The sequence below is a fragment of the Stegostoma tigrinum genome, chromosome 4 (genome assembly GCF_030684315.1).
Source record: "Stegostoma tigrinum isolate sSteTig4 chromosome 4, sSteTig4.hap1, whole genome shotgun sequence".
NCBI lineage: Eukaryota > Metazoa > Chordata > Chondrichthyes > Orectolobiformes > Stegostomatidae > Stegostoma > Stegostoma tigrinum.
The window spans coordinates 18624776-18647494 of NC_081357.1; the positions used below are offsets into that span (position 1 = coordinate 18624776).

General features: G+C 40.0%; 1 protein-coding gene and 1 non-coding gene across 2 annotated transcripts in view; both read left to right on the plus strand.

The window, feature by feature from the left end:
* Positions 1-22719, plus strand: part of wdr43 (WD repeat domain 43) — a 46185-nt gene that overhangs the window by 19624 nt on the left and 3842 nt on the right. The window contains exons 7-17 of the mRNA XM_048530511.2: positions 2802-2866; positions 3572-3737; positions 8156-8242; positions 8703-8837; positions 9550-9687; positions 13851-13937; positions 14943-14974; positions 17661-17724; positions 18414-18527; positions 19017-19086; positions 19779-19834. Coding sequence (XP_048386468.2) covers positions 2802-2866; positions 3572-3737; positions 8156-8242; positions 8703-8837; positions 9550-9687; positions 13851-13937; positions 14943-14974; positions 17661-17724; positions 18414-18527; positions 19017-19086; positions 19779-19834 — 1014 coding nt within the window. The remainder of the gene's footprint in view (positions 1-2801; positions 2867-3571; positions 3738-8155; positions 8243-8702; positions 8838-9549; positions 9688-13850; positions 13938-14942; positions 14975-17660; positions 17725-18413; positions 18528-19016; positions 19087-19778; positions 19835-22719) is intronic.
* LOC125452995 (small nucleolar RNA SNORA31) lies at positions 17867-18000 on the plus strand. Its single transcript, XR_007247661.1, has one exon. It is a non-coding gene; the product is annotated as a small nucleolar RNA SNORA31 (small nucleolar RNA).

Sequence of the window (22719 nt, forward strand, 5' to 3'; positions counted from 1 at the left end):
TTTTAGATTAAGAGCCCATGGTATTGGAGCTAGTGTACACTAACTAATAAAACAGATTGAGAGAAGGGGACCATTTTCAGGATGGCAACCTGTAGTTAATAGTGTATCACAAGGATCACAGTTATCTACAAAGTATGCTAAAAATTTGGATGACAAAAGCCAGTATGCTGTAGCCAAATTTGCATATAATGCATACAGATGAGAAGGTTTGTGCTGAGGATGAGGATGAGAATCTGCAAAGGAATTAGAAGAAAGGCTAGGCAAGTGGGCAGAAACTTGGCAGATGGAATGATGTGGAGAAATGTGATGTCATGCACTGGGCAAAAGGAATACAGGAGCTGAATGCCATTTAAACAGAGAAAGACTGCAGGGAGCTACAGCTTAGCTTTTGTGAATCCTTGTTAATAAATTTTAAAAAGCTAGCATCCAGATTCAGCAGGTTAAAAGGTAGACAAATCAAATGTAGACTTTATTTAAAAGGGAAAAGAGTATAAAAGTAGGGAGGCTTTTATAAAACTACGGCTGGTCAGACCACAGCTAGATTATTGTGAACAGACTTGAACATAGAACATTACAGCACAGTACAGGCCCTTCGGCCCTCGATGTTGTGCTGACCTGTCATACCGATCTGAAGCCCATTGGTCCTTTTCTCTAAGGAAAGACATACCGGCATTGGAAGCAGTCCCGAGGAAGTTCACTAGGCTGATACCTATGGAAGGACTGCCTTCTGAGAATAAGTTCTGTTTGTACTCATAGGAGCTTAGAAGAATGGGAGAGGCCATTATTCTTAGGGGGCTTGATGAGGTATGTGTGATAGGTTATTTTCTCTTAGAGTTTAATACGAGTGAGCAAAGTCTGAGTAAGGGCTTGTCACTTTAACACAGGAGGAGGAATTTCTTCTGAGGATTGCGAATCTGCAGTTTTTTACTGCAGAGGTCTGTTGAGACTGGGTCATTTAAATTTATTCAAGGCTGAGATAGGTGCATTTTTTAATCAGTAAGGGAGTCAGAGGTTATAGGGAAAATACAGGAAAGTGCAGTTGAGGATTATTAGATTATGATCTCATCGAATGGTGGAGCAGACTTGGCCTGAGCAGCTAGCTTCTGCTCCTAATCTTACGACCTTACGGACAAAGGTGAACTGGAAGTAAAAGTTCTGAATAGGGGAAGGCTTATTTTCATAAGATAAAATAGGATCTGGCCAAAGTGAATTGGGACCAGCTTCTTGCAATGTAATCCACATCATTAGCTGTGAGAGACATTCAGAAGAGTAATAGTGAGAGCACAGAGCCACCATTTTCCTATAAAGATCTAGTGGGACCAGCAAGTCCAAAGCATCCAGGAAATCAAGGTATGTACAGGATCTAACAAGGAAAAACTTGTGGTAGATAATGAGGACTTAGAACAGTGGATGCTGTAGAGGAGTATGGAGATGCAGGAGGTTGCTTAAAAAAGAAGTTAGGTGAAAAAAGAGGAGACATGAAGGACCTCTGGTGGGTAACCAGGTGAATCCAAGAGCATTTTCTAAGTATATTGGGGCAAGAGCAGAACCAGGTGAAAAGTAGGGTCCATTTGGGACCAAAAGTGTCAATCATCATGTGGAGCAGTAAGAGAGAGCTGAGATTTTAAACTCCAGCAAAGGATGACACTTGTATAGAAATCAAAACCTGCTCGGCCACAGTGGGTGTGCCGGGGACTGCAGGATAGCTAATGTACTATTATTCAAACAGAGTGGTGGGAATAAACCAAGAAACTACAGGTTATATCTGTGGTCTGTAAACTATTGGAGAACATTGAGGCAGCAAATTAATCTTCAATTGGAAAGGCAAGATTTAGTCAAAAAGAGGCAGCAAGGTTTTGTTAGTGGAGTTCATGTTTTCTCAAATTTTTGAGAAGGTGACTAGGAGTGTAGACAAGGATAGATGATGTAGTCCACATGGACTTCATGGAGGCTTTTGACAATGGTCAAGAGGCATGTGGGATATTTGCCTTTATTAGTTAAGGCATTGAATACAAGAGCATGGAGATTATGATAGAGCTGTATTTCACGTTAGGTGGGCCACTTTCTGCAGTGCTGTTTGCTACTAGGAAGCATTAGAGAGGATGCAGAAGAGGTTCAGGATGTTGCCTGGGCTGGAATGATTCAGCAATGAAAAGAGATTAGGTAGACTGATTTCCTTGGTGCAGAGGAGTTTGAAGAGGATGTAAATCTTGTTGAGTGGCACAAAGTTCTGAGATGCATACATTAGAAACTTTTCCCAGTCATTAACCAGAGGCACAGCTTTAAGATAAGGAGGTAGGTTTAGAGGGAAAAGAAATTCACCTAGAGTTGTGGATGTCTAAAGTCACAGTAAAGGTGGAAATCCTCAACACATTTGAAACACAACAGGAGCCATTCAGTTTGAGCATGGCTGATCGTCATACTCGGTCTGCTCTTCCCACCTTCTCCCTAAATCCTTTGGTCCCTTTAACCCTAAAACTTTATCTAACTCTTTGAAAACATTTAATATTTGGTCTCAGCCACCATGTAGCAGACAATTCTAAAGGCTCACCTTTTCCCCTTATCTCAGTTCTAAATAGCCTACCCTGTATCCTTAGACAGTGACCCCTGGTTCTGGACCTTCCAGTTATTGGGAACATCCTTCCTATGTTAAACCTGACTAGAGCTGTTAGAATTTTATGGGTTTCTATGAGCTCACTGCTTATTCTTCTACATTCCAGGGGAAAAAAGTCCGAACAATACATTGTGCATTTTCCTTCTCAGTCTGACAAATTGCAAGATAATTTTTCTTTGTTTTTCAGCCAGTGAAATTGGCGGTTGTTTGCCGGGACGGACAGTTGCACCTGTTTGAACATGTTTTAAATGGGTAAGGGTCGAGATCGCACCCAAACAGCTTGATGTTACCTCTTCTATTTTTGATAGTTACATTTGCTTAAAACGTATCTGGCAGACGCACAAGTTGTTTTAACCTAACTAGTCCAATTCAGTGTTCATACTCCTGACAAGCCTCTTCTCATCACTCCCTTTCTGAATCTACCATTCCCTTCTCCCTCACATGCTTGTCTAGGTTCTCCTGAAATGCAAATCAGAAAATCTGAGTTCTCTTGAATACAAAGCCAGTTGAGTATTTTTGAAACTGAAATGTGTCTATTTTGACTTCATTGAGAGAAGGGAGCAAAACCTTTTTGTCTTTGGTGTTTCAGATAATGTCATAGTCCCTATTGTGGATGACTTATTGTTGAGTAAGTTTACTGTGGGTGAAACTCTGCTTGTCTGACTTGGATGTCTTAAAATCTTTTGAATTTATGCAAGAAATACTGCAGATGCCTGAAATCTGAAATAAAAACAAAACTGGAAAATCTCAGCAAGTCTGACAGTATCCATGGTGAGAAACAAAGTTAACACTTTGAATTCTGATGAAAAATCCTTGACCAAAAATGTTACCTTTGTTTCTCTTCACAGATTGAGTGGCTTGTTGAGTTTTCCCAGGTATCTTTCGTTATGTTTTGACATGTTTATAAAGTAGTTTGTTTTGCTATTCATCTAATGGTCATGTGTTCATTTCCAACAGTTACTGCAAAAAGCCTCTATTGCCAACATGCACAGTACAGATAGCAACTTCAGGAAAAGGCACTGATACGAAACCTGTTCCTATCCTGGCAGCCGCATTCTGCACTGACAGGCAGTCAATATTAATAGCATATAACAGTGTTTTCCATCCAATTATAGAAAGAGTGGTAAGTGATAAAACAAGTCAAAATTAACTTTTTCTTTGCATCTTGGGTGTTTTTGTTAATGTGGGAAAGAGCAGAAAGCCAAAGGAGCTACCTGTATGATGTACAGTTCTATCAGTATGAATCTGAAATGAATGTCAATACTGAGTGAAAATGTCACATTATACTTATAAGCTGAGGTAGTTCTAGCGAGTTTTGAGAAGTTCTGCCAAATGATAGAAGTAAATGGCAGTAGCAGTTTTGTGTTGTCATTGGATTTGTTTTAAGGATGACCAAAATAGAGGGAACTAGAATGTTCAAGAACTCGTAGCTGTTGGCCCCATGGAAATTTTTGCGCAGATTAGAATGCATTTAATGTTTAGCTGTCTGTAAAATCCTTAAAGGTGTCTGCAAACTACCCTGGTACTTAGTAGGTGGGAACATGGTTGTTCGTGTGTCCAATTATTTGCCTCCACTCCTCTTCAGATCGTGGGTGAATCAAACTGTCTTTGCTCCCAAATTTAAGATACTTGCGCTAAGCAATGAATTGAGGTTGTGAACAGTGCCCAAGTAATACGATCTAGTGTTGCTTTTAGGTTTATTTCTTTAAGGGTCATCAGTGTGCAAAGATTAAGATCAAAAATTAAGATCCATTCCGTTTATTTTAATGGTCTTTTGAGTGATTATAGTGCTTGTCTCTGTTTTTCCACTGGAAGATCATATCAGACATAAAAACCATTTAAGGTTAAAGAAGTGGCTCTTGATTCTAGATCTGAAATTTTTGTGGCAGTTTGTATATTATTCCTATGTCTGGCAGCATGATCCAATACGTAAAACAGTTCAAATAAAAGTGAAATACTTTAAATTCTGGAGATCTGATATAAAATCAACCTCAGTACAAACTTTGGTCTGGCAGCATCTGTGGACAGAAAAACTGGTTAACTCTGAGTCGTTAGCTCTGTTTGTGTCTTCACAGATACTGACAGACCTGCTGAGTTTCTCCCCCACTGTTTATAGTTAAAATAGTTACCTGAATTAATTTTTTTCACTTTATAAATTCATACAGCATGGAAACAGACCCTTTGGCCGTCCTCATCAATCCAACTCGGCTTTCCAATCTGACCTGGTCTCCTTTGCCAACAATTGGCCCATATCCCTCTAAAACCCTTTCTATTCATATACCTATCTAGATGTCTTTTAAATGTTCTAATTGCACCAGCCTCCTCCACTTCCTCTGGCACGTCTGCATGAAAAAGTTACTAGTCCAGTACTTGTGAAATCCTTTCCACCCTCATCTATGACCTGCAGTTTTGGACTCCTTCACCCAGGGGAAAAAGTCCTTGGCTGTTCACCCTATCCATGCCCCATGTGACTTTATAAACCTCTATAAGGTCACCCCTCAACCTCCAAGGCACCAGGGAAAAAAGCGGCAGTCTATACAGTCTTCATATAGCTCAAACCCTCCAGTCCTGGCAACATCTTTGTAAATCGCTTTTGCACCTCTTCAAGTTTAACAACATCCTTCTTATAGAAGGGTGACCACTAATGTCCTGTACTGCCGTAACATGACATGCCAACTTCTGTTCTCAGTATTCTGACCGATGAAAGCAGGCATGCCAAATGCAGCCTTCGCCACCCTGCCAACCTGTGACTCCACTTTCAAAGAACTGTGCATCTGCACTGTTGGGAAGCACTCCCCAAGGCCCTACTGTGACAAAGTCCTGCCCTGATTTGTCTTACCAAGATGCAACATCTCACGTTTATCTAAATTAAACTCCACCTGCTCATCTTTGGCCTTTTGACCCATCAGGGTCCCACTACTGAGATAATATTCTTCACTGTCCACTACACCACCAATTTTGTTCTCATCTGCAAACTTACCAGCCATACATCCTATGTTCGCATCGAAGTCATTTATATAAATGATGAAAAGTAGTGGACTCAGAACTTATCTTTGTGGCACACCGCTGGTCACAGACCACCAGTCTGAAAAACGGCCTTCCACCTTCAAGCCAATTTTGTATCCAATTGGCTAGCTCTCCCGGATCCCATGTGATCCAATCTTACTAGCCAGTCTATGATTTGGAACGTTGTCGAGTGCCTTGCTGAAGCCATATAGACAACGTCTACCTCCTTCAATCTTTGTAACCTCTTCAAAAAAACTCAGTTTCCCATGCACAGAAACATGCTGATTATCCCATATCAGTCAAACAAAAGAAAATTACAGCCCTCCAAATCTGCAGCGACAGTCCTTGCCTTTCCAAATGCATGTAGATCCTGGCTCCCAGAATCCCTTCCAACAATTTACCGACCACTAATGTAAGGTTCGCCAGTCTACAATCCCTTGGCTTTTCCTTGCCACCTTTCTTACATAATAGCACCCTTTCGTCAACCTCCAGACTTCTGAAACCTCACACCTGGCTATTGATGCTACATGTATTTCAGCAAAAGACCCAGCAATCTCTTCCCTAGCTTCCCACTAAGTTCTGGTAGACACCTGATTAGGTCTAAGGAATTTATCTACCCTTTATTCGTTTCAAAATCTCTAGCACTTCTACTTGAATAATATGAGCTGTTTTCAAGATACCACAGTTTATTTCCCAAAGAGGCTGGGGGGTGACTTCAGAGAAGTTTATAAAATCAAGAGGGGCATGGCTTGGGTGAATAACCAAGGTGTTTTCCCCAGGGTAGGGGAGTCCAAAATTAGAAGGCATAGGTTAAGGGTGAGAGGGGAAAGATTCAAAAAGAACTTAAGGGGCAACTTGTTCGTGCAGAAGCTGGTACGTGTATGGAATAAACTGCCAGAGGGAAGTGATGGAGGCTGGTACAGTTACAAAGATGGATATATGAAAAGGAGGCGTATGGAGGGAAATGGGCCAAATGCTGGCAAAGGGGACTAGACTAGTTTAGGATAGCTGGTCAGCATGGACAAGTTGGACTGAAGGATCCGTTTCCATGCTGTACATTTCTATGATGCGTACATTCCCTAGCTTTTATATCTTTCTCCACAGTAAACACTGGTGCACAATATTCGTTTAGTATCTCACCCATCTCCTGTGGCTGTGTGCATAAACGACCACATTGATCTTTAAGGGGCCCTATTCTCTCCCTAGTTGCTCTTTTGTGCTTAATGTATTTCCAAAATCTCTTTGGATTCTCATTAACTCTATTTTCCAAAACTATCTTATGTCCCCTTTTTGACCATCCTGATTTTCCTCTGATTTTACACTGCTACTGCCCTTGTACTGTTCTAGGTATGCACTCAATCCCATCTGTCTGTACCTTATGTATGCCGCCTAATTTTGTTTGACTAGAGCCTCAATTTCTTTAGTCATGTAGCATTCCCTACACCTGCCAGCCTTACCCTTCACACTAACACAAACATACTGTGTCTGAACTCCTGATATCCCATTCTTAAAGCCCTTAACACTGTGAAACTGTCCCATTTCCTCTGACAGCCTCCGGGAATCAAGTTTTGAAAGTGTCTAATACTGTCAAAATTGGCCCTACTCCTGTTTAAACTAGCTTATTCATGAGTTCTATCTTTTTCCATAACTCTTTTAAGTCTAATAGAATAATGATCACTTGCTCCCAAGTGCTCCCCCACTGACACCTCTGTCGCTTGCCTTGACTGACTTCTCAACAGAAGGTTAAGCATTGCTCCTTCCCTAGTAGACAGATCTATATATTGAGTAATAGTTTTCTTGTACATGCTTAAATGCCTCCCGTCCAAGCCGTTAACACTATGACAACCCCAGTCTATGTTTGGAAATTTAAATTCCTCTCCCATTACAATCCTATTTTTCTTACAGATGTGAGATTTCCTGACACATCTGCTTCTCAGTTTCCTACTAACTATTGAGGGGCCTATAATACAAACCTAACAAGGTGATCACCCCTTTCTTATTTTTATACTGCACTCCTATAACTTTACTGGACAAGCTCCCAGGCATATCCTCCTTAGGTACAATTGTAATGTTCTCCCTAATTAAAAATACTGCTTGCCCCCTCCCCTCCTCTCTTGCCTCCCTTTCTATCTTTCCTAAAGCATCAATACCCTGGAAATTAAGCTGCCAGCCCTGTCCATCCCTAAACCACATTTCTGTGTTAGCTATGATATCCTAGTCCCATGTTCCCAACAATGCCCCAGGCTTATCTGTCAGGCCTCTTGGATTAAAGTAAATGCGGTCTAATATATCAGTCTTAGCTTCTTCTCTGCCAACCTCTTGTCTGCCTTGGCTATTAGACTTCCTCCCTCCAACTACCATACCAGCCCCAGCCTCAACCTCTGTTTTTTTTCCCTCACTATCTCTTACATTCCCAAGCTCCCACTAGTTTAAAGCCTCCTGAGTATCACTCGCAAATTTTTCCTGTTAAATGATTCTCTGTTGCAAAATCATGGTTGTATTTGAATTAGTAATGGCTCATGGTTCTCATTTCAGACATTAAACACCACCGAATCCCACATTTGCCTGGTAAGAGACACACAGATGACAGTGGCAATCACAACCGAAACAGCTGTAACAAAGGTAAACAAAAGGGTGTGACAATAAATGTCAAGTTTAAGTCTTCAGGAGGAATGCTGTTATTTGTTTTGTAAAATTTCATTACATGCTTCAAAACCATTGCAAATGAAGATACAATATTGTTTAATTTTCTGAGGGATGGTGACAGAGCTTTTTTATATTCCTTTCCATTAAAAGTCTTTCCACTTCCCTATGGCGAAGAGAGGTTAAACTGTTTAGTGATTAAGTAAGAGAATTGCCATGTTTATTGCGAATTTTGTTTGGGAGTTTGTTATATTTAGTCATAAGCAAAAGAAAGTCATTTACTGAGGGAAGCATCATGAATTGTGTAGAAAGTATGAATTTCTGAATAGGTACTTGGAACAGTATGAAGTTTTAATTAAATATAGGTTGTAAGATCATTAGCTGTGCAGGACCTGTCCTACCACGTTCACCAGGAACCATTGGCTTTTTTTTCTTGTAGGTGAAAACTCCAATAATAACCTCTGGAGTTAAGGTGTTAGTGCCTGGTATCCCTGGACATAATACAAGCATCAAACACAAAATGGCTGAATCAAGAAAGGATGAAGCTAAGAGAAGGAAGGACCCTGAAAATGAGGTAATCAATAGTTTAGCCTAGTTGTATCAGAGATTATAGGAACCGCACATGCTGGAGAATCCGGGATAACAAGGTGTAGAGCTGGATGAACACAGCAGGCCAAGCAGCATCTTGGGAGCATGAAAGCTGGCGTTTCGGGCCTAGATCTCTAGGCCTGAAACGTCAGCTTTCGTGCTCCTAAGATACTTCTTGGGCTATGTTCATCCAGCTCTACACCTTGTTAGCTTGGTCTAGTTTTCAGGGATGCATTCTGAAACCCTTAATCTTAAAAGCCTGATGTCGGAATTTTTTGCCTAAAAGTGCTTTGGTAGGGATTAATTTCATTTTTCTGTAGGTGCCTGGTTCAGCCTTTAAATTCAAAACTAATCTAGAACTATACTTTTCTTTATAACTAATTTAAGACTGCAGCAGAACTTTAATCCATCTGTAAAGCTAATGACAAAGTCTGCAGCTTTGGTGAGGAACGTACATTGAAATTAGCTGAATTTTTTTTCTTGGTACGAATCATCAATTTTGCTGTTACTGATGTTAATTCAAGCATCTTATGCCAATAATGATTAAATTATCTGTCGCAGGCTGTAGATTAATTGGCTCCAAAAACACTCCATTATTTAGTTTTTCCGTGTAAACTGAATTGTAGCTGGACTATGCAGAAAAAACGCATGTGGCATCATGCAAGAGTGACTGTTTTGTTCTTTTTTACTTTCTGCAGCAGAGTATTGAGGAACGTCTGTGCGCCATGGATATTGACGTGATGAAAGTGAGGAATAAATCTGGCCTTCCACAGACTGACAGCTTTGCGGTGCTTCTTGTACAAGGTTTAGAAAGTAGTGACGCGTCTATTCTAAATGTAAGACATTCCTATTGCATGTACAGTCGTCTTTTTACAACAGTTTGCAGATTATCTGCATGATAAATTCTGTGCAGTTTTACCAACTGACCGTTGTTCTAGAATTATTTCTAATTTACAGTGCAACAATGCCTGTCCACATCACGTCCCATTTTGGCATTTATGCTCCGTGAATTTGTAATCAATTGCCTTTTTTAAAAATCTTACATCACAATTTTATGTTTGTTTCTTCCATGTTAACTAGTATCTCTCAATACGTCTTTGTTTCAATTCTGCATTCTTAAATAGTTCTATCAAGTCACCTCTCAACTTACTGTAGGAAAAAAGAGCACCAGTCTATACAATCTTTTCGGATTAATAGAAGTCTGATTTGGTTTTTTAAGTCATTCATGGGATGAGGTCGCCACTGGTTCAGCCAACATTTATTGCCCATCCCTGATTGTTCAGAGGGTAGTCAAGGCACATTGCTGTGGGTGTGGAGTCACATTTAGGCCAGATCAGATAAGGATTGCAGTTTTCTTCCCTAATGGAATTGAGAGAACCAGACAATCGACAATGGATTCATGGCCATCATTAGACCCTGAATTCCACCATCTGCCTTGGTAGGGTTAGAACCTGGATCCTCAGAATCTTAAATAATAGGAACTGCAGATGCTGGAGAATCCAAGATAACAAACACAGCAGGCCAAGCAGCATCTCAGGAGCACAAAAGCTGACGTTTCGGGCCCAGACCCTTCATCAGAGAGGGGATGAGGGGTCTGGGCCCGAAACGTCAGCTTTTGTGCTCCTGATATGCTGCTTGGCCTGCTGTGTTCATCCAGCTTCACACTTTATCTCCTCAGAATCTTACCTGGATCTCTGGATTACCAGCCTAGCAACAATGCCACAAGGCCAGTGCCCCCACTAAATTATGCTTTTAAGTTGATGCCTGTGTTCCATAGTTGATTGTTTCATGAATTTTGTCTTGAATTTCATAAACACTGTTAGTATGTACCATTGCAGCAGCGATTTGATTTTCATTGGTTTCTGAATCATGGAGTCATACAATACAAAGAAGGCCCTTTGGCCCATCCACTCTGTACAAACAAAAAAAACCATCACCTATCTACTCTAATTCCACTGTCCACCTCTTGGCCCCTAGCCACAAATTGTATGACATTTCAAGTATCCATCCAAGTATTTTCTTTTTAAATGTTGAGGTTTCCTGCCTCTATTACCCTCCCAGACATTGCATTCCAGATTTTCAGCACCCACTGGGTACGATCCACTTTCCACAAATACCGCCTCTCCCTCATGCTCCTCACCTTAAAACTACACCTCGGTATTATTGACCTATGTGGAACCGCTGGTTTCTGTTCACCCTGTCCTCTCTCCCCCGCGCGCCCCCCCCAAAAAAAAACTGTGGCTAAACCACCACTGCAATTAAGCCTATTCAGCTTCTATTCATTGCTATTGATGGGTTATATAATTGGCCAAAATTTGACAAATCGAGTATAATATGGGAAAGTGTGGAGTTGTTTGGAAAGGAGAACAAAAGAGAACAGTATTATTTAAATGGAGAAAGCAGCAGCACTGAGCATGTTTGGCGGCATCTGTGGGAAGAAACCAGAGTTAACGTTTCAAGCCCAGTGACTTTTTAAAATGCAACATCCCTGTGTTTTTTTTTTGACTTTGAGAAGTAGTAGTATAACGAGCAAATACCACATGGGGATTAAAAAAGGAAAAGGAGACAAATTATTTTTACAAAAATTTTTATTTGTATGCTTGTATGAGAATCTGCTAATATTTTTTCCCCATTTGGCTTTAAAACTTTTTTTGCTCATACACTTTACGTTGTGTGGACTGTTGACATAAATTCCATTTCAATTCAAGACTGATAACTGACCTGTTAATATAAAAGTATAATGACACTGACTTAAAAAGGTGTTTGTATCACATAGCACCTTTCCAAGCATTTGCAGTTGTTCACTATTGGTTGGATATATAATTGGTGGAAAGGGCATTAATGTCCATGTTGTATTTGGTGATCCTGCAATAGCATCGTGCATATGACATGTCACATTTGCAGCTACAGTGACTGTATTAATGATATATTCCACATCTAAAACTGCTTCTAAAATTTTTTGAAGCCAGTCTGTCATAGACTAAGTTGTACCACTAGATGACATCTGTTCTTTTTTAAAATGTGCTAATAGTAAGGTAGAAATTGTATCGTGCAAAATCAAGTGAATTCCACACAAACGTGACTGCACAAGTTATTGAAACAGGTTAACAAGACCGTGATTAATATAGAAATTGTTACTGAAATAATGCAGGAAATTCAACCGGAAAGGAACAATAACAAATTGCTGGCGAATCCTTGCAGGCCTAGAAGTATCTGTAGAGAAATCCGAGTTTGTGTTTTGTTTCCAGTGACCCACCTTCAGAACTCTGGAAAGGAACATTGTTTATTGTTGAACACAAAATTAGATCCACTCCTTGTGTGCATAGGCAAGTCCTGGCCCAGGACAGACATTTCTGCGGACTCATCTCTCGGCTAGCTTTATTTTTGTTTTGGGTGTTAGCGTTTTCTCATCAACCTGTTCAGAAATGTTATTAACACAACTCTGGAGTAGGTGTGACTTGAACAGAGTTTTGGTCTGGTGACCCTTCCTCAGAACTGCTGAGCTTTTCCAGCAACCTCTCTTTTTGTTCTGATTTACAGCATCCGCAGTTCTTTCAGTTTTTATTAAAAATGATAGAACAGATTGAGAAAGTTGTTAATAAACCATATGTGATTATGAGCATTGTAAGTAGGGAGAAAAGAAAGCAAGAATACCCTGAAAATGAACATAAACAGAAGTTGCTGGAAAAGCTCAGCAAGTCTGGCAGCATCTGAGAAGAAAAAAAGGTCGGTTAACATTTCGGATTCGGTGACCCTTAGAACTTTTCTTTTTGTAATATGGCTGTGGTTTAATAAACCTGTATAAGACACTAGTTCAGGATCAGTTGAAATATCCATTTCTATGTGCACATTTCAGGAAGGCTGTGAAGGTACTGGAGAGGGTGCATGAAAAGGTTCATGAGAATGGTTCTGGAGATGTTCAGCTTGAGTTACATTGAAAGATTGTATAAGTTGGAGTTGTAATCCTTAAAGAAGAGATTTGAAGAAAATTGAAGAGTCAGAGACATGGGAGCAAGCTGTTTGAGTTGGCGCGGCAATCTGTAGCCAGAGGACAGTGTTTAAGGTGATTGACGCAGAACGACGATGAGCAAGATCCTTTTTAAGCAGAGTGGATAGAGTATTAGTACACTGGTGTAGATTCATTTGAATACATTCAGAAGTGAATTTTATGAAGAGCGAATTTGAAGAGCTATGGGTTAAAGGTGGGAGAGAGGCACTAACTGAATTACTCTTTGCAAAAACTATCGTGCAGTTGTTGGCCTAAATGACTTTCTGCACTGTGTAACCATCCTGTAGTTCTAGATACAGAGCAAGGGAAAATGTGTGGAGAAGAAAGAGAACCAAGGAGAAAGCTGAGGTGGAGAATAGATTCTAATATCCATCATCTGAGTGCCACTGCCTTTTCTGAACTTGTATAGGATATGCAAAACCTCTCTTTTGTATCAACTTTCTTTTAGACACTTTACGGATGAAAGTACCAATTTTTGTAATAAAAGAAAAATACTAGAATTACTCAGCAAGTTTAGCAAAGCTTGTGTGATTTATTTGCCTTTCGTGGACTGGAAGCATTGATTCAGTATGCACATTAGCGAGGATGTAATATTGCAAATGCCCAAGTTATTACACTTACCCATCAGTCGTTTCTACATTCAAGTCCCGCTTGAGAATATATGGTCTCGTCTTGAACTCCTGTGAAATAATGAAGACGTGCATTTTCTCAGATGCTGTCCTTTATTAATCCAAGAATTCATTTGCTTGTTTTGATGACCCAGGTGACAATTCACTTCTTGTGATGGTAACTGTAGAGATTTGATGGAATTTTGGCTATTGTTTTTCTATCAACCAAGACATCATTGGCTGGGGATCAGTTGGCCTGAAAATGCCAACAGCAGTTGACTGTTTCTAACTAATTTGGAGTAAATGAATAGCTGTGTTGACTTTGAAGCACTATCAAGTGCTGACAGTAATTATAACATGACTTCTCCTTTCACTTTGCCAGAAAGTACTGCAGACAAAGAAGGATTCCTTGATAAAGGCCACTATTGCCAGGTTACCTGTTCCAGCAGTAGTCCCACTGCTTCAAGAGGTAAGGTTTCTGGAATGGAGCTGATAACTTGAGAAAAATGCATCAACAGGTGGTAACAAAAATGACTTGGCATTTGTATTGTATTTTTAGCATTATCAAAATATCCCAGGGCAGTTCAGAGTTTTCAGAAACAATTGGTCACCAGCTCAGTGAAATGTTAGATTGGTTGGCCAAAGATGTGTTCCCCTAAGTACTGTTGTTTAACAGCTTGCAGTAAGTTTTCAGTCAACAATGAGGCCTGAGAGTATGTAGATGTAAAACTCCTGGATAATCATTCTTGATGAATTGCCTATGGTTTATATTGATAATACTTAAAAGTTCCAAATCGTACTTGTCTTATTTTTTATGGAACTTCAGGCAGGCTAGCTTATCCTTCTAATTACGCCTACCAGCTGACTTGTATGGGAGGATCTCGTAGATGTGTAATTCAGTTGTTGAATTTTAGCTCTCAATACTGATATTTTGGACATTTTTAATTGCATCATAGTTGGTACAAAATCTGTCAGTTTGGTTTGTCCATGTCAGCCGTAAATGGCCATAGCTATATTGATGCCACTGGCATTGATTTGTATTCTAGAATTTTACCAGGAAAAATTGTGTTCCAACAAATAATGGAATTTTGTGTGTCATATTTGTGGATTATGAAAGTTGTGTACATCTGACAACCCCACCAAAAGCCTAGTTAATTTCATTATTCCTCAAAATCAAATCTACTGAAATATTGTCACCTGGCAGTTAAAAGTGCCTGGCATTTTAGATGCGGATGGACTCGTACAAGAGACCTTTAAATATGCAAACTGAGAACTGATTAGATCAATTTCAAGTGCCTAGGCCTTGTCCTTGCCTTGTTTAGTTTTCTCTTTCCCTCCATTTTGAGGAAGTACTTGAGTTTCACCTGTATACCTCAGGAATGCAAATGGAATTGTTAGATTGAAATGAGGCATTACAGTGTTTTAATATGGCACCGTGTTAATAGCTCTATTTATAACATTTTTTTCTCCCCAGATCTCAAAGCGATTACAAGGTCACCCATACAGGTGAGGTTTACATTTCATTGCTATTTCTTTTCAAATGGTGCAATGTGGGATATGAGATTCTTTTAACATGACCTTTATAACCGATGTTTTCCCCTCTGCCAAACACTAAGTTTGCTCCCAAGCACTGTTCTGCCTGTAAAACAACACCTCAGGTCTGTTTCATGGATCTGATTTGTTGAATTGATCAATTTGAATTTCTTGTACTGGGAAAGGTTGTTACATACAAACGAGTCTTCAGAGCAGATGGAGGCTATTTGACCATTTGCATTTGTTCCAGCATTCAATCGTATCATGGCTGATTGGGTTGTGCTTTCAGCTGCAGTTTCTTCTTCAGTCCCATAAACCTTGACTCTCTTACCTTAAACGTCAAGACCCAGTCTCCACTCCCTTAAAGGGAAGAGAATTCCACACTGTAAAGACTCTGCAAGAGGAAAACAAGTTTTCTTCGTCTCTGCCTTAAACGGGAGACCCCTTATTCTTAAATCACATTGCCTAATTTTAGTCTTCAGCTGTGAGAGAACACCCTCCCATTATATGCCCTGTCAAATCGACTCAATTTTATGTTTAGTAAGATCACTTCTCATGTTTCTAAACGCAAATGGCAGTAGCTCTTCATAAGTCCTTCATGCCACAAGTGTTAAGTGAACCTTCCCTTAACTCTACTGAATCTACACACAGTACTCCAGATATGGTCTCTCCATATCTTATAGCTGCAGTAAACTTCACTACCTTTATATTTCATTTTCCTCGTAATGTTCAGTGGCATCCCCACAATCAATATTCTGGGATTTACCACTGATCAAAAACTGAACTGGAGCCGTCACCCAAACATACAGTATAAGAGCAAGTCAAGCGGTTGGGAATTTTGCAGCGATTAGCTTAGCTTCTGACTCTCCTAAACCCGTCCACTCCACAGCAGTGTGGATAAGATGTGGGCTAGAGAAACAAAGTTGCATCTGTTGACAGGCCTGAGGCACATCACAGTGGCTTTCTGGTTCCTTAATGTTAATATGCAAGATCAATTTCTTCGCGCTTTCCGCCTGCTCTCTTCTTGCAACATTGCATTCACTTGCCATCGCATGTACATTAATAGTATATTCTTTCCGCCAAAATGTGCAATGTCATATTATCTACACTACTCCTACCAAATTTTTGTCCTCTCACTCAGCCTGTCTGTCACTTTGCAGACTGTTTACATCCTTTTGATAACTTATTTCTGTACCTATATTGGTGTAATTGGCAGGTTTAGCTGTCGTATATTTGGTTTCCTTATGGAAATCATTGTAAATAGATGAGACCTCAGCTCTTGGCAGTCTACTAGTTAGACCTCGCCAACCCAGAAAAGACCCATTTCACCCTACTTTCTGCATCCTCTTAGTCAACCCTTTATCCATGTTAATATATTACCCAGCTACATGTGTTTTTACCTTGTGCAGCAGCCGTTGATGTTGCATTTTATCAAATGCCTTTTGAAAATCCAAATATGCAACTTCTACTGGGTTTCCCCAGTCAACTCTTTCACAAAGGGTGGATTTCCCTTTCACAAAGCCATGTTGGTTTTGTTGGAGCATTTCACGGTTTTTCAAGTATTTTGCTGTAGCCTCCTTTAGTCAAGGATTCTCGCACCCTTTCTATGATAGATTAGACTAAATGGCCGATAGTTCTTGACTCCCTCTTTTCATAATTAAAGTTTTTGGAAAATAGCAAATGTTGCTGAGAGCAGTTCTAGTTCCAAGTCAAAACTGTGTAGATTGGTGGGAATCTTACACATGATGGACTTTACATCTGCCTGTTGCTCTTTTCTTCTAGGTGATATAAGTTTGGGAGGTACTGTTGAAGGAGCCTTGCTGAATTGTTTCAAGTTACTTAGTTGATGGCACACGTTGCAAACATGGTGTGTCAGTCATGGTGGATGGGATATCTATCAAGGGGCTACTTTGTCCTGGATGACATCATGTTTTTTTCAGGATTACACTTATCCAAGCAGGTCTCAGTTCATAATGCTGTAGAATAGTCAGACTTAGAGTCAGGAGATAAGTTAATCACTGCAAATTCCCCACCCTTTGACTTAGCCTTATAGTTTATGTTTAGTTGACTGCTCCAGCTCAGTTTCTGATCAGTGGTAAATCCAAGAATATTGATTGTGGGGATTTAGCAATGGTGATGCCACTGAATATCAAGTGTTAGTTAATTATCTTGTTGGAGATGGCTGTTTCTTGACACTTGTGGGTATGAACAATACTTATTAACTTGAATCTTGATGATATCCAGGCCTCTTGCGTGTGGACATTGCTTCATAATCTGAATAGCTAGAAATGGATCTGATTGCTGAAATTACCAGCTGCCAATACTCATTGCAAAGTCCACTGGTTATAGACTGTTCATGGTGGGGAGGGTATCAGAGAAGCTACATGTAGGAACTCCAGTCTAACCTATAGTTCTTTGAAGATGAAGATTATAGTGCTAAAATAATATTGGCATGCTTTTTGCTGCTGTTTTAAATGCTTGTTCTGAGCTTTGTTTGTTACATAGAGGGAGCTATTGGGTCAGTTTCAGTTTTCTATTTTAAGGCCTAAAGATTTTGAAGCATTGAGACCTAACTTACATTCATCATGTTAGTTGTAAATTGTAATAATTTTTGTATACATTTGGCATACCTTTAATGACTTTGTTCATCTACATATAGTGCAGCACTAATGGTCAAGTGGCTAAAAGCAGTCTTCACTCTGCATGCTTCCTATCTGTCTACAGTAAGTGATACTGTTTGTTTCACTCAATCTCGCTGGTCGTATGTTAAATATTACACTGGGTGTCTGTGAGGTTTTAAAACTTTTAATTCAGGTTAAAACATGTGGATTGCCGATTAAAGGTGTGAGAGTTAGAGAAACAAAGTTGCATCTGTTGACAGACCTGAAGCACACAACTGTGGCTTTCTGGTTCCTTAATATTGAGATGCAAGATCAATTTCTTCGCGCTTTCTGCCTGCTCACCTTGTGGCAGTTTGGATTGAATAGAGGAAAACACAAAGCTTCTGTCATAAAGGTATCATTGTGTTGTATCTTTAAATGCATAACAGTATCTTGTTGACCTTCATACAAAGTGAGGTTTACCATTTGACGTTCTTATCTGTCATAGGCATGTATATACTGGGAATGGATGTTGGGCGAGATTTTAGGTTTTCTAATTCTGGTAAAGAAGGGAGCAAAACTGAAGTGGAAAAAATAATGCTTTTTATGGTTTGAATGAGAATCCTGGGAAGGTGGCACTGTAAAAATTATGGGATTGCCATCTGGTTCTTGAAGTTAGGCTTAATCGTCAAGCTTTAAGCTTTATATATTTAAATATGTATGTTTAATTAGTGTGGTTTTAACTGCAGCTTTCATTTTAGACTTCTTGCTCTTGCTTAGCTTGGATTAAAATGGTTGATTTCATTCTGCAGTTGCCTGATCTTGTACCACAACTTGGAGTTTTGTACCAGCTAATGGAGAGCAGAGTGAAAACTCTGCAGAAACTCTCTCGGCTGCATGGCAAGCTTTTCCTTCTTGTTACGCAGGTAAGGAGTGGATGTTTGCTATTGGGAATACTTTGAGTACTAGACATTCAGTGAATGGATGTGTAGCCCATTGATTGTATGCATATTTTGATTATGTAAGTCCCTTTCACAAATCCCAACTGCTTTGCTTGCGTTAAGAGTTGTCACTTTTGAGATGCATGCTTGGGTTTTCAGGTGTTCCACTTATTACCTCTAACTACAACTGAAAAGGTAATATCGCTAGTAAATGACACAAGAATGTCTGTGTTGCTCCTGTGTTGCTGTAACATGCTACCCAAATAGGAGCCAAATGCATATGGAATCATTCCTATCATTGGTGAATTGCTGCTCTTGATTCATTATTGCCTCACTAGGATGCCTGAATTATACCTAGTCTTGTTCTTTAATCATATGTTTTGATATCAACGTGACATTCCCTTGCAATTGCTAATGTTGGCCCATGTAACGAACTTCTGAAACAGTTGTTAATGCTGATTTGATATTTCTCAGGTTGCAGCATCAGAAAAAGCACAAGACATAAGCAGTGTGAACCAAACTGCAAAACTGGTTTATGAGGAAGGTAAGAGATAATTACAAATGTCTTCTGAAGACATTTTAGATTTCTATCTGAGATGAAGATGGCGAGATGATAAATGTAAGGTTGAACTTGTCTATCAATTTTAATGTATCAGAATCATCTTGATTTTGCACTGGTGTTATCAAAAAGACAAATACTGATCCAAAGGGAATAATAGGAAATGTGGCCAATAGCTTGAATTTTATGAGGCGTCTTAAAGAACTAATGGGATGCAAAAAGGCACCACGGTGTCAGGACGGAATCCAAGTTTGAGGCCTGGATGTTAGAAGGCATGGCTTCCCCTGATGAGTTGAAAGGGATGATGCAGATTCCAGAAACAGGAACTTATTTTGTGAGGGGGCGTTACAGATGTCAATTCAGATCTATTGCAGACCTGAAGTTTAACACTGTGTAACTTTTTTGGATTTATTCAGAGGTACAAAATCAAGTTTCGTTGTACTTTCTGCCCAATTATTTTGTAATAGCTCATATTGAATAGAAAAGACAAGCAGCAAGCAAAACCATATAATGTACATCAATAAATCTATTCCAACAACCATTCTGTTTTCTCTTATTTCCGAATCAGAACTGGCTGCTTTGTCCTTCTGATACATTGGAAATCATTAAAAAGAGACTGTAGAAATGCAGATGTATTATTGGTATTAGCTGAGGTTATTTTGTTTCTGTCGTTCTAGAATCTTCGGAAGAAGAAAACTCTGAAGATGACCTGATGGCAGATCAGGAATCTGACGTAAGTGTAGCAAACTAGCCCGCTGCCGGTGGAAGTGTCCTTCCACTGTCATATATCAGTGGCTTTATTTTGAAGCTTGAAAATTGTTGCGTTTCCCCCTCAATGAAAACCGAGCACAGGAGTATCACTGTTATAACACTGTCTGAGCTGTTGCTACTTCAGAGCTTGCAATCCCAAAATTTCTGCTAGTGAGCCTACGTGAGCTCCCAACACCTTTAGGATATCCAGTCATAGATCAGCTTAACTTGAAAAGAAACAGCTTTTTGTTTTGTCTATTTGGATTCATCTTAATTTCTTGCCATTTTGACTTCCACTTTTCCTTCAGTATCTGTCCTGACGTGTTTAAGGAGTGAACTGGTTTTATTTATTCCTTGCTGTAATTTAGTTGAAATGGTTTTCTAGTGCCTGTTTAGTAACAGAGTGGGATGTGTAGACCCTTGTTACAAAAGCGTTGCACTATAGTATAACAATTTTTTGATATTCTGTTGATGCTGCAAACCTCTAATATCAAATAATTGTAATTAGATTCCTTCCACTGCAATTGCGAAACTAGTACAAATTCTGATTTTGAATTGGGATGAGTTTCCTTTATTTCCCCATTTGAAATGTGCCTCTGACCTTGTGCAGATATTGGACGTTTGTATTGATTGAACTGTTTCCCACCTTGATCGTACATTCAAGTGATGCCATATCAAGTATAATGTACCCATTGACAAAATTCCCTCACTGCTTTTCAATAAAGCCGCCGGGGAGGATTTCCACCTTTTACTTGTAGCAAAGTCAAACTTGAATATAATGGATTTGTTTATGATGTTGCTGACCGTGACAAAAGTAACTTTCCATTGCACTTTTCATTTTCACACTCAGCAAATTATGCTGTGCATGTGTGAATTCAGCCAGTTTTTTAGGTTTGTCCATTAGCCTTGGGAAAGATTCCAGTGCAATACCAACCTGACATAAGTTGGGGCCAACTACTTGTGCGTTTGCACTATGCCCACTAGAAATGTAACTGAGTTTGTGCAGTGGTTTCATTTCACGTCGTACCATTGGAGTGTATAATTCCCTACTCTGCTTAGTGTTCTGAAGTGTAAAACATTTTGCAACCCACAAAATTGATTTGCCTCTCCATGATTTTCTGTCATTTCACATCTCCTTTTCGTTTGATTTTTGACCTGTTTTATTTCAAGAGAGAGCTAGCTGCGTTAACATAGGTTTTGCTGAACAAAACATGTATTGTTGAAGCTTTCCATCTTGTAGCCGTCAGAACATTTTGCAACTATCAATTTAGTGGGAAAGCAAATATTTATGTTGCATGAGAGGAAAGTGCTGATTGGCAGATGAAATCTGACAGAAGCATTGCCATGTTAAATTGATGCAAACCCATCTAATGTTGGGCACTTGCAAAAAGAACAAAGAAACCTACAGCGTATGAACAGGCCCTTCGGCCCTCCAAGCCTGCGCCAATCAAGACCCTCTGTCTAACCTGTCATCTATTTTCTAAGGGTCTGTGTCCATTTGCTCCCAGCCCATCCATGTACCTGTCCAAATATATCTTAAAAGACGCTAATGTGTCTGTGTCTACCACCTCCGCTGGCAACGTGTTCCAGGCACCCACCACCCTCTGTACTTTCCACGCATATGTCCCTTAAACTTTCCTCCTCTCACTTTGAGCTCATGACCCCTAGTAATTGAGTCCCCTACTCTGGGGGGGGAAAAAGCTTTTTGCTATCCACCCTGTCTGTACCCCTCATGATTTTGTAGACCTCGATCAGGTCCCCCCTCAATCTCCGTCTTTCTAATGAAAATAATCCTAATCTACTCAACCTGTCTTCGTAGCTAGCACCCTCCATAGCAGGCAACATCCTGGTGAACCTCTTCTGCACCCTCTCCAAAGCATCCAGATCCTTTTGGTAACGAGGCAACCAGAACTGTACACTACTCTAAATGTGGCCGAACCAAAGTCCTATACAACTGCAGCATGACCTGCCAACTCTTGTACTCAATACCCCGCCCAATGAAGGAAAGCATGCCATATGCCTTCTTGACCACCCTATTGACCTACGTTGTCACCTTCAGGGAACAATGGACCTGAACACCCAGATCTCTCTGTTCATCAATTTTCCCTAGGACTTTTCCACTTACTGTATAGTTCACCCTTGAATTTGATCTTCCAAAATGCATCACCTCGCATTTGCCCGGATTGAACTCCATCTGCCATTTATCTGCCCAACTCCCCAGTCTATCTATATTCTGCTGTAATCTTTGACAGTCCCCTTCACTATCTGCTACTCCACCAATCTTAGTGTCATCTGCACACTTGCGGATCAGACCACCTACACCTTTCTCCAAATCATTTACATATATCACAAACACAGTGGTCCCAGCACAGATCCCTGTGGAACACCGCAGGTCACAGGTCTCCAATTTGAGAAACTCCCTTCTATTACTACCCTCTGTCTCCTGTTGCCCAGCCAGTTTTTTATCCATCTAGCTAGCACACCCTTGGCCCCATGTGACTTCACTTTCTCCATCAGCCTGCCATTGGGAACCTTATCAAACGCCTTACTGAATTCCTTGTAAATGACATCTACAGCCTTTCCCTCATCAATCAACTTTGTCACGCCCTCAAAGAATTCTATTAAGTTGGTAAGACATGACCTTCCGTGTACAAAACCATGTTGCCTATCACTGATAAGCCCATTTTCTTCCGAATAGGAATAGAATCTATCCCTCAGTATCTTCTCCAGTAGCTTCCCTACCACTGACGTCAGGCTCACCGGTCGATAATTACCTGGATTATCTTTACTGCCCTTCTTAAACAAGTGGACAAAATTAGCAAGTCTCCAGTCCTCCGGGACCTCATCCATGTCTAAGGATGCCGCAAA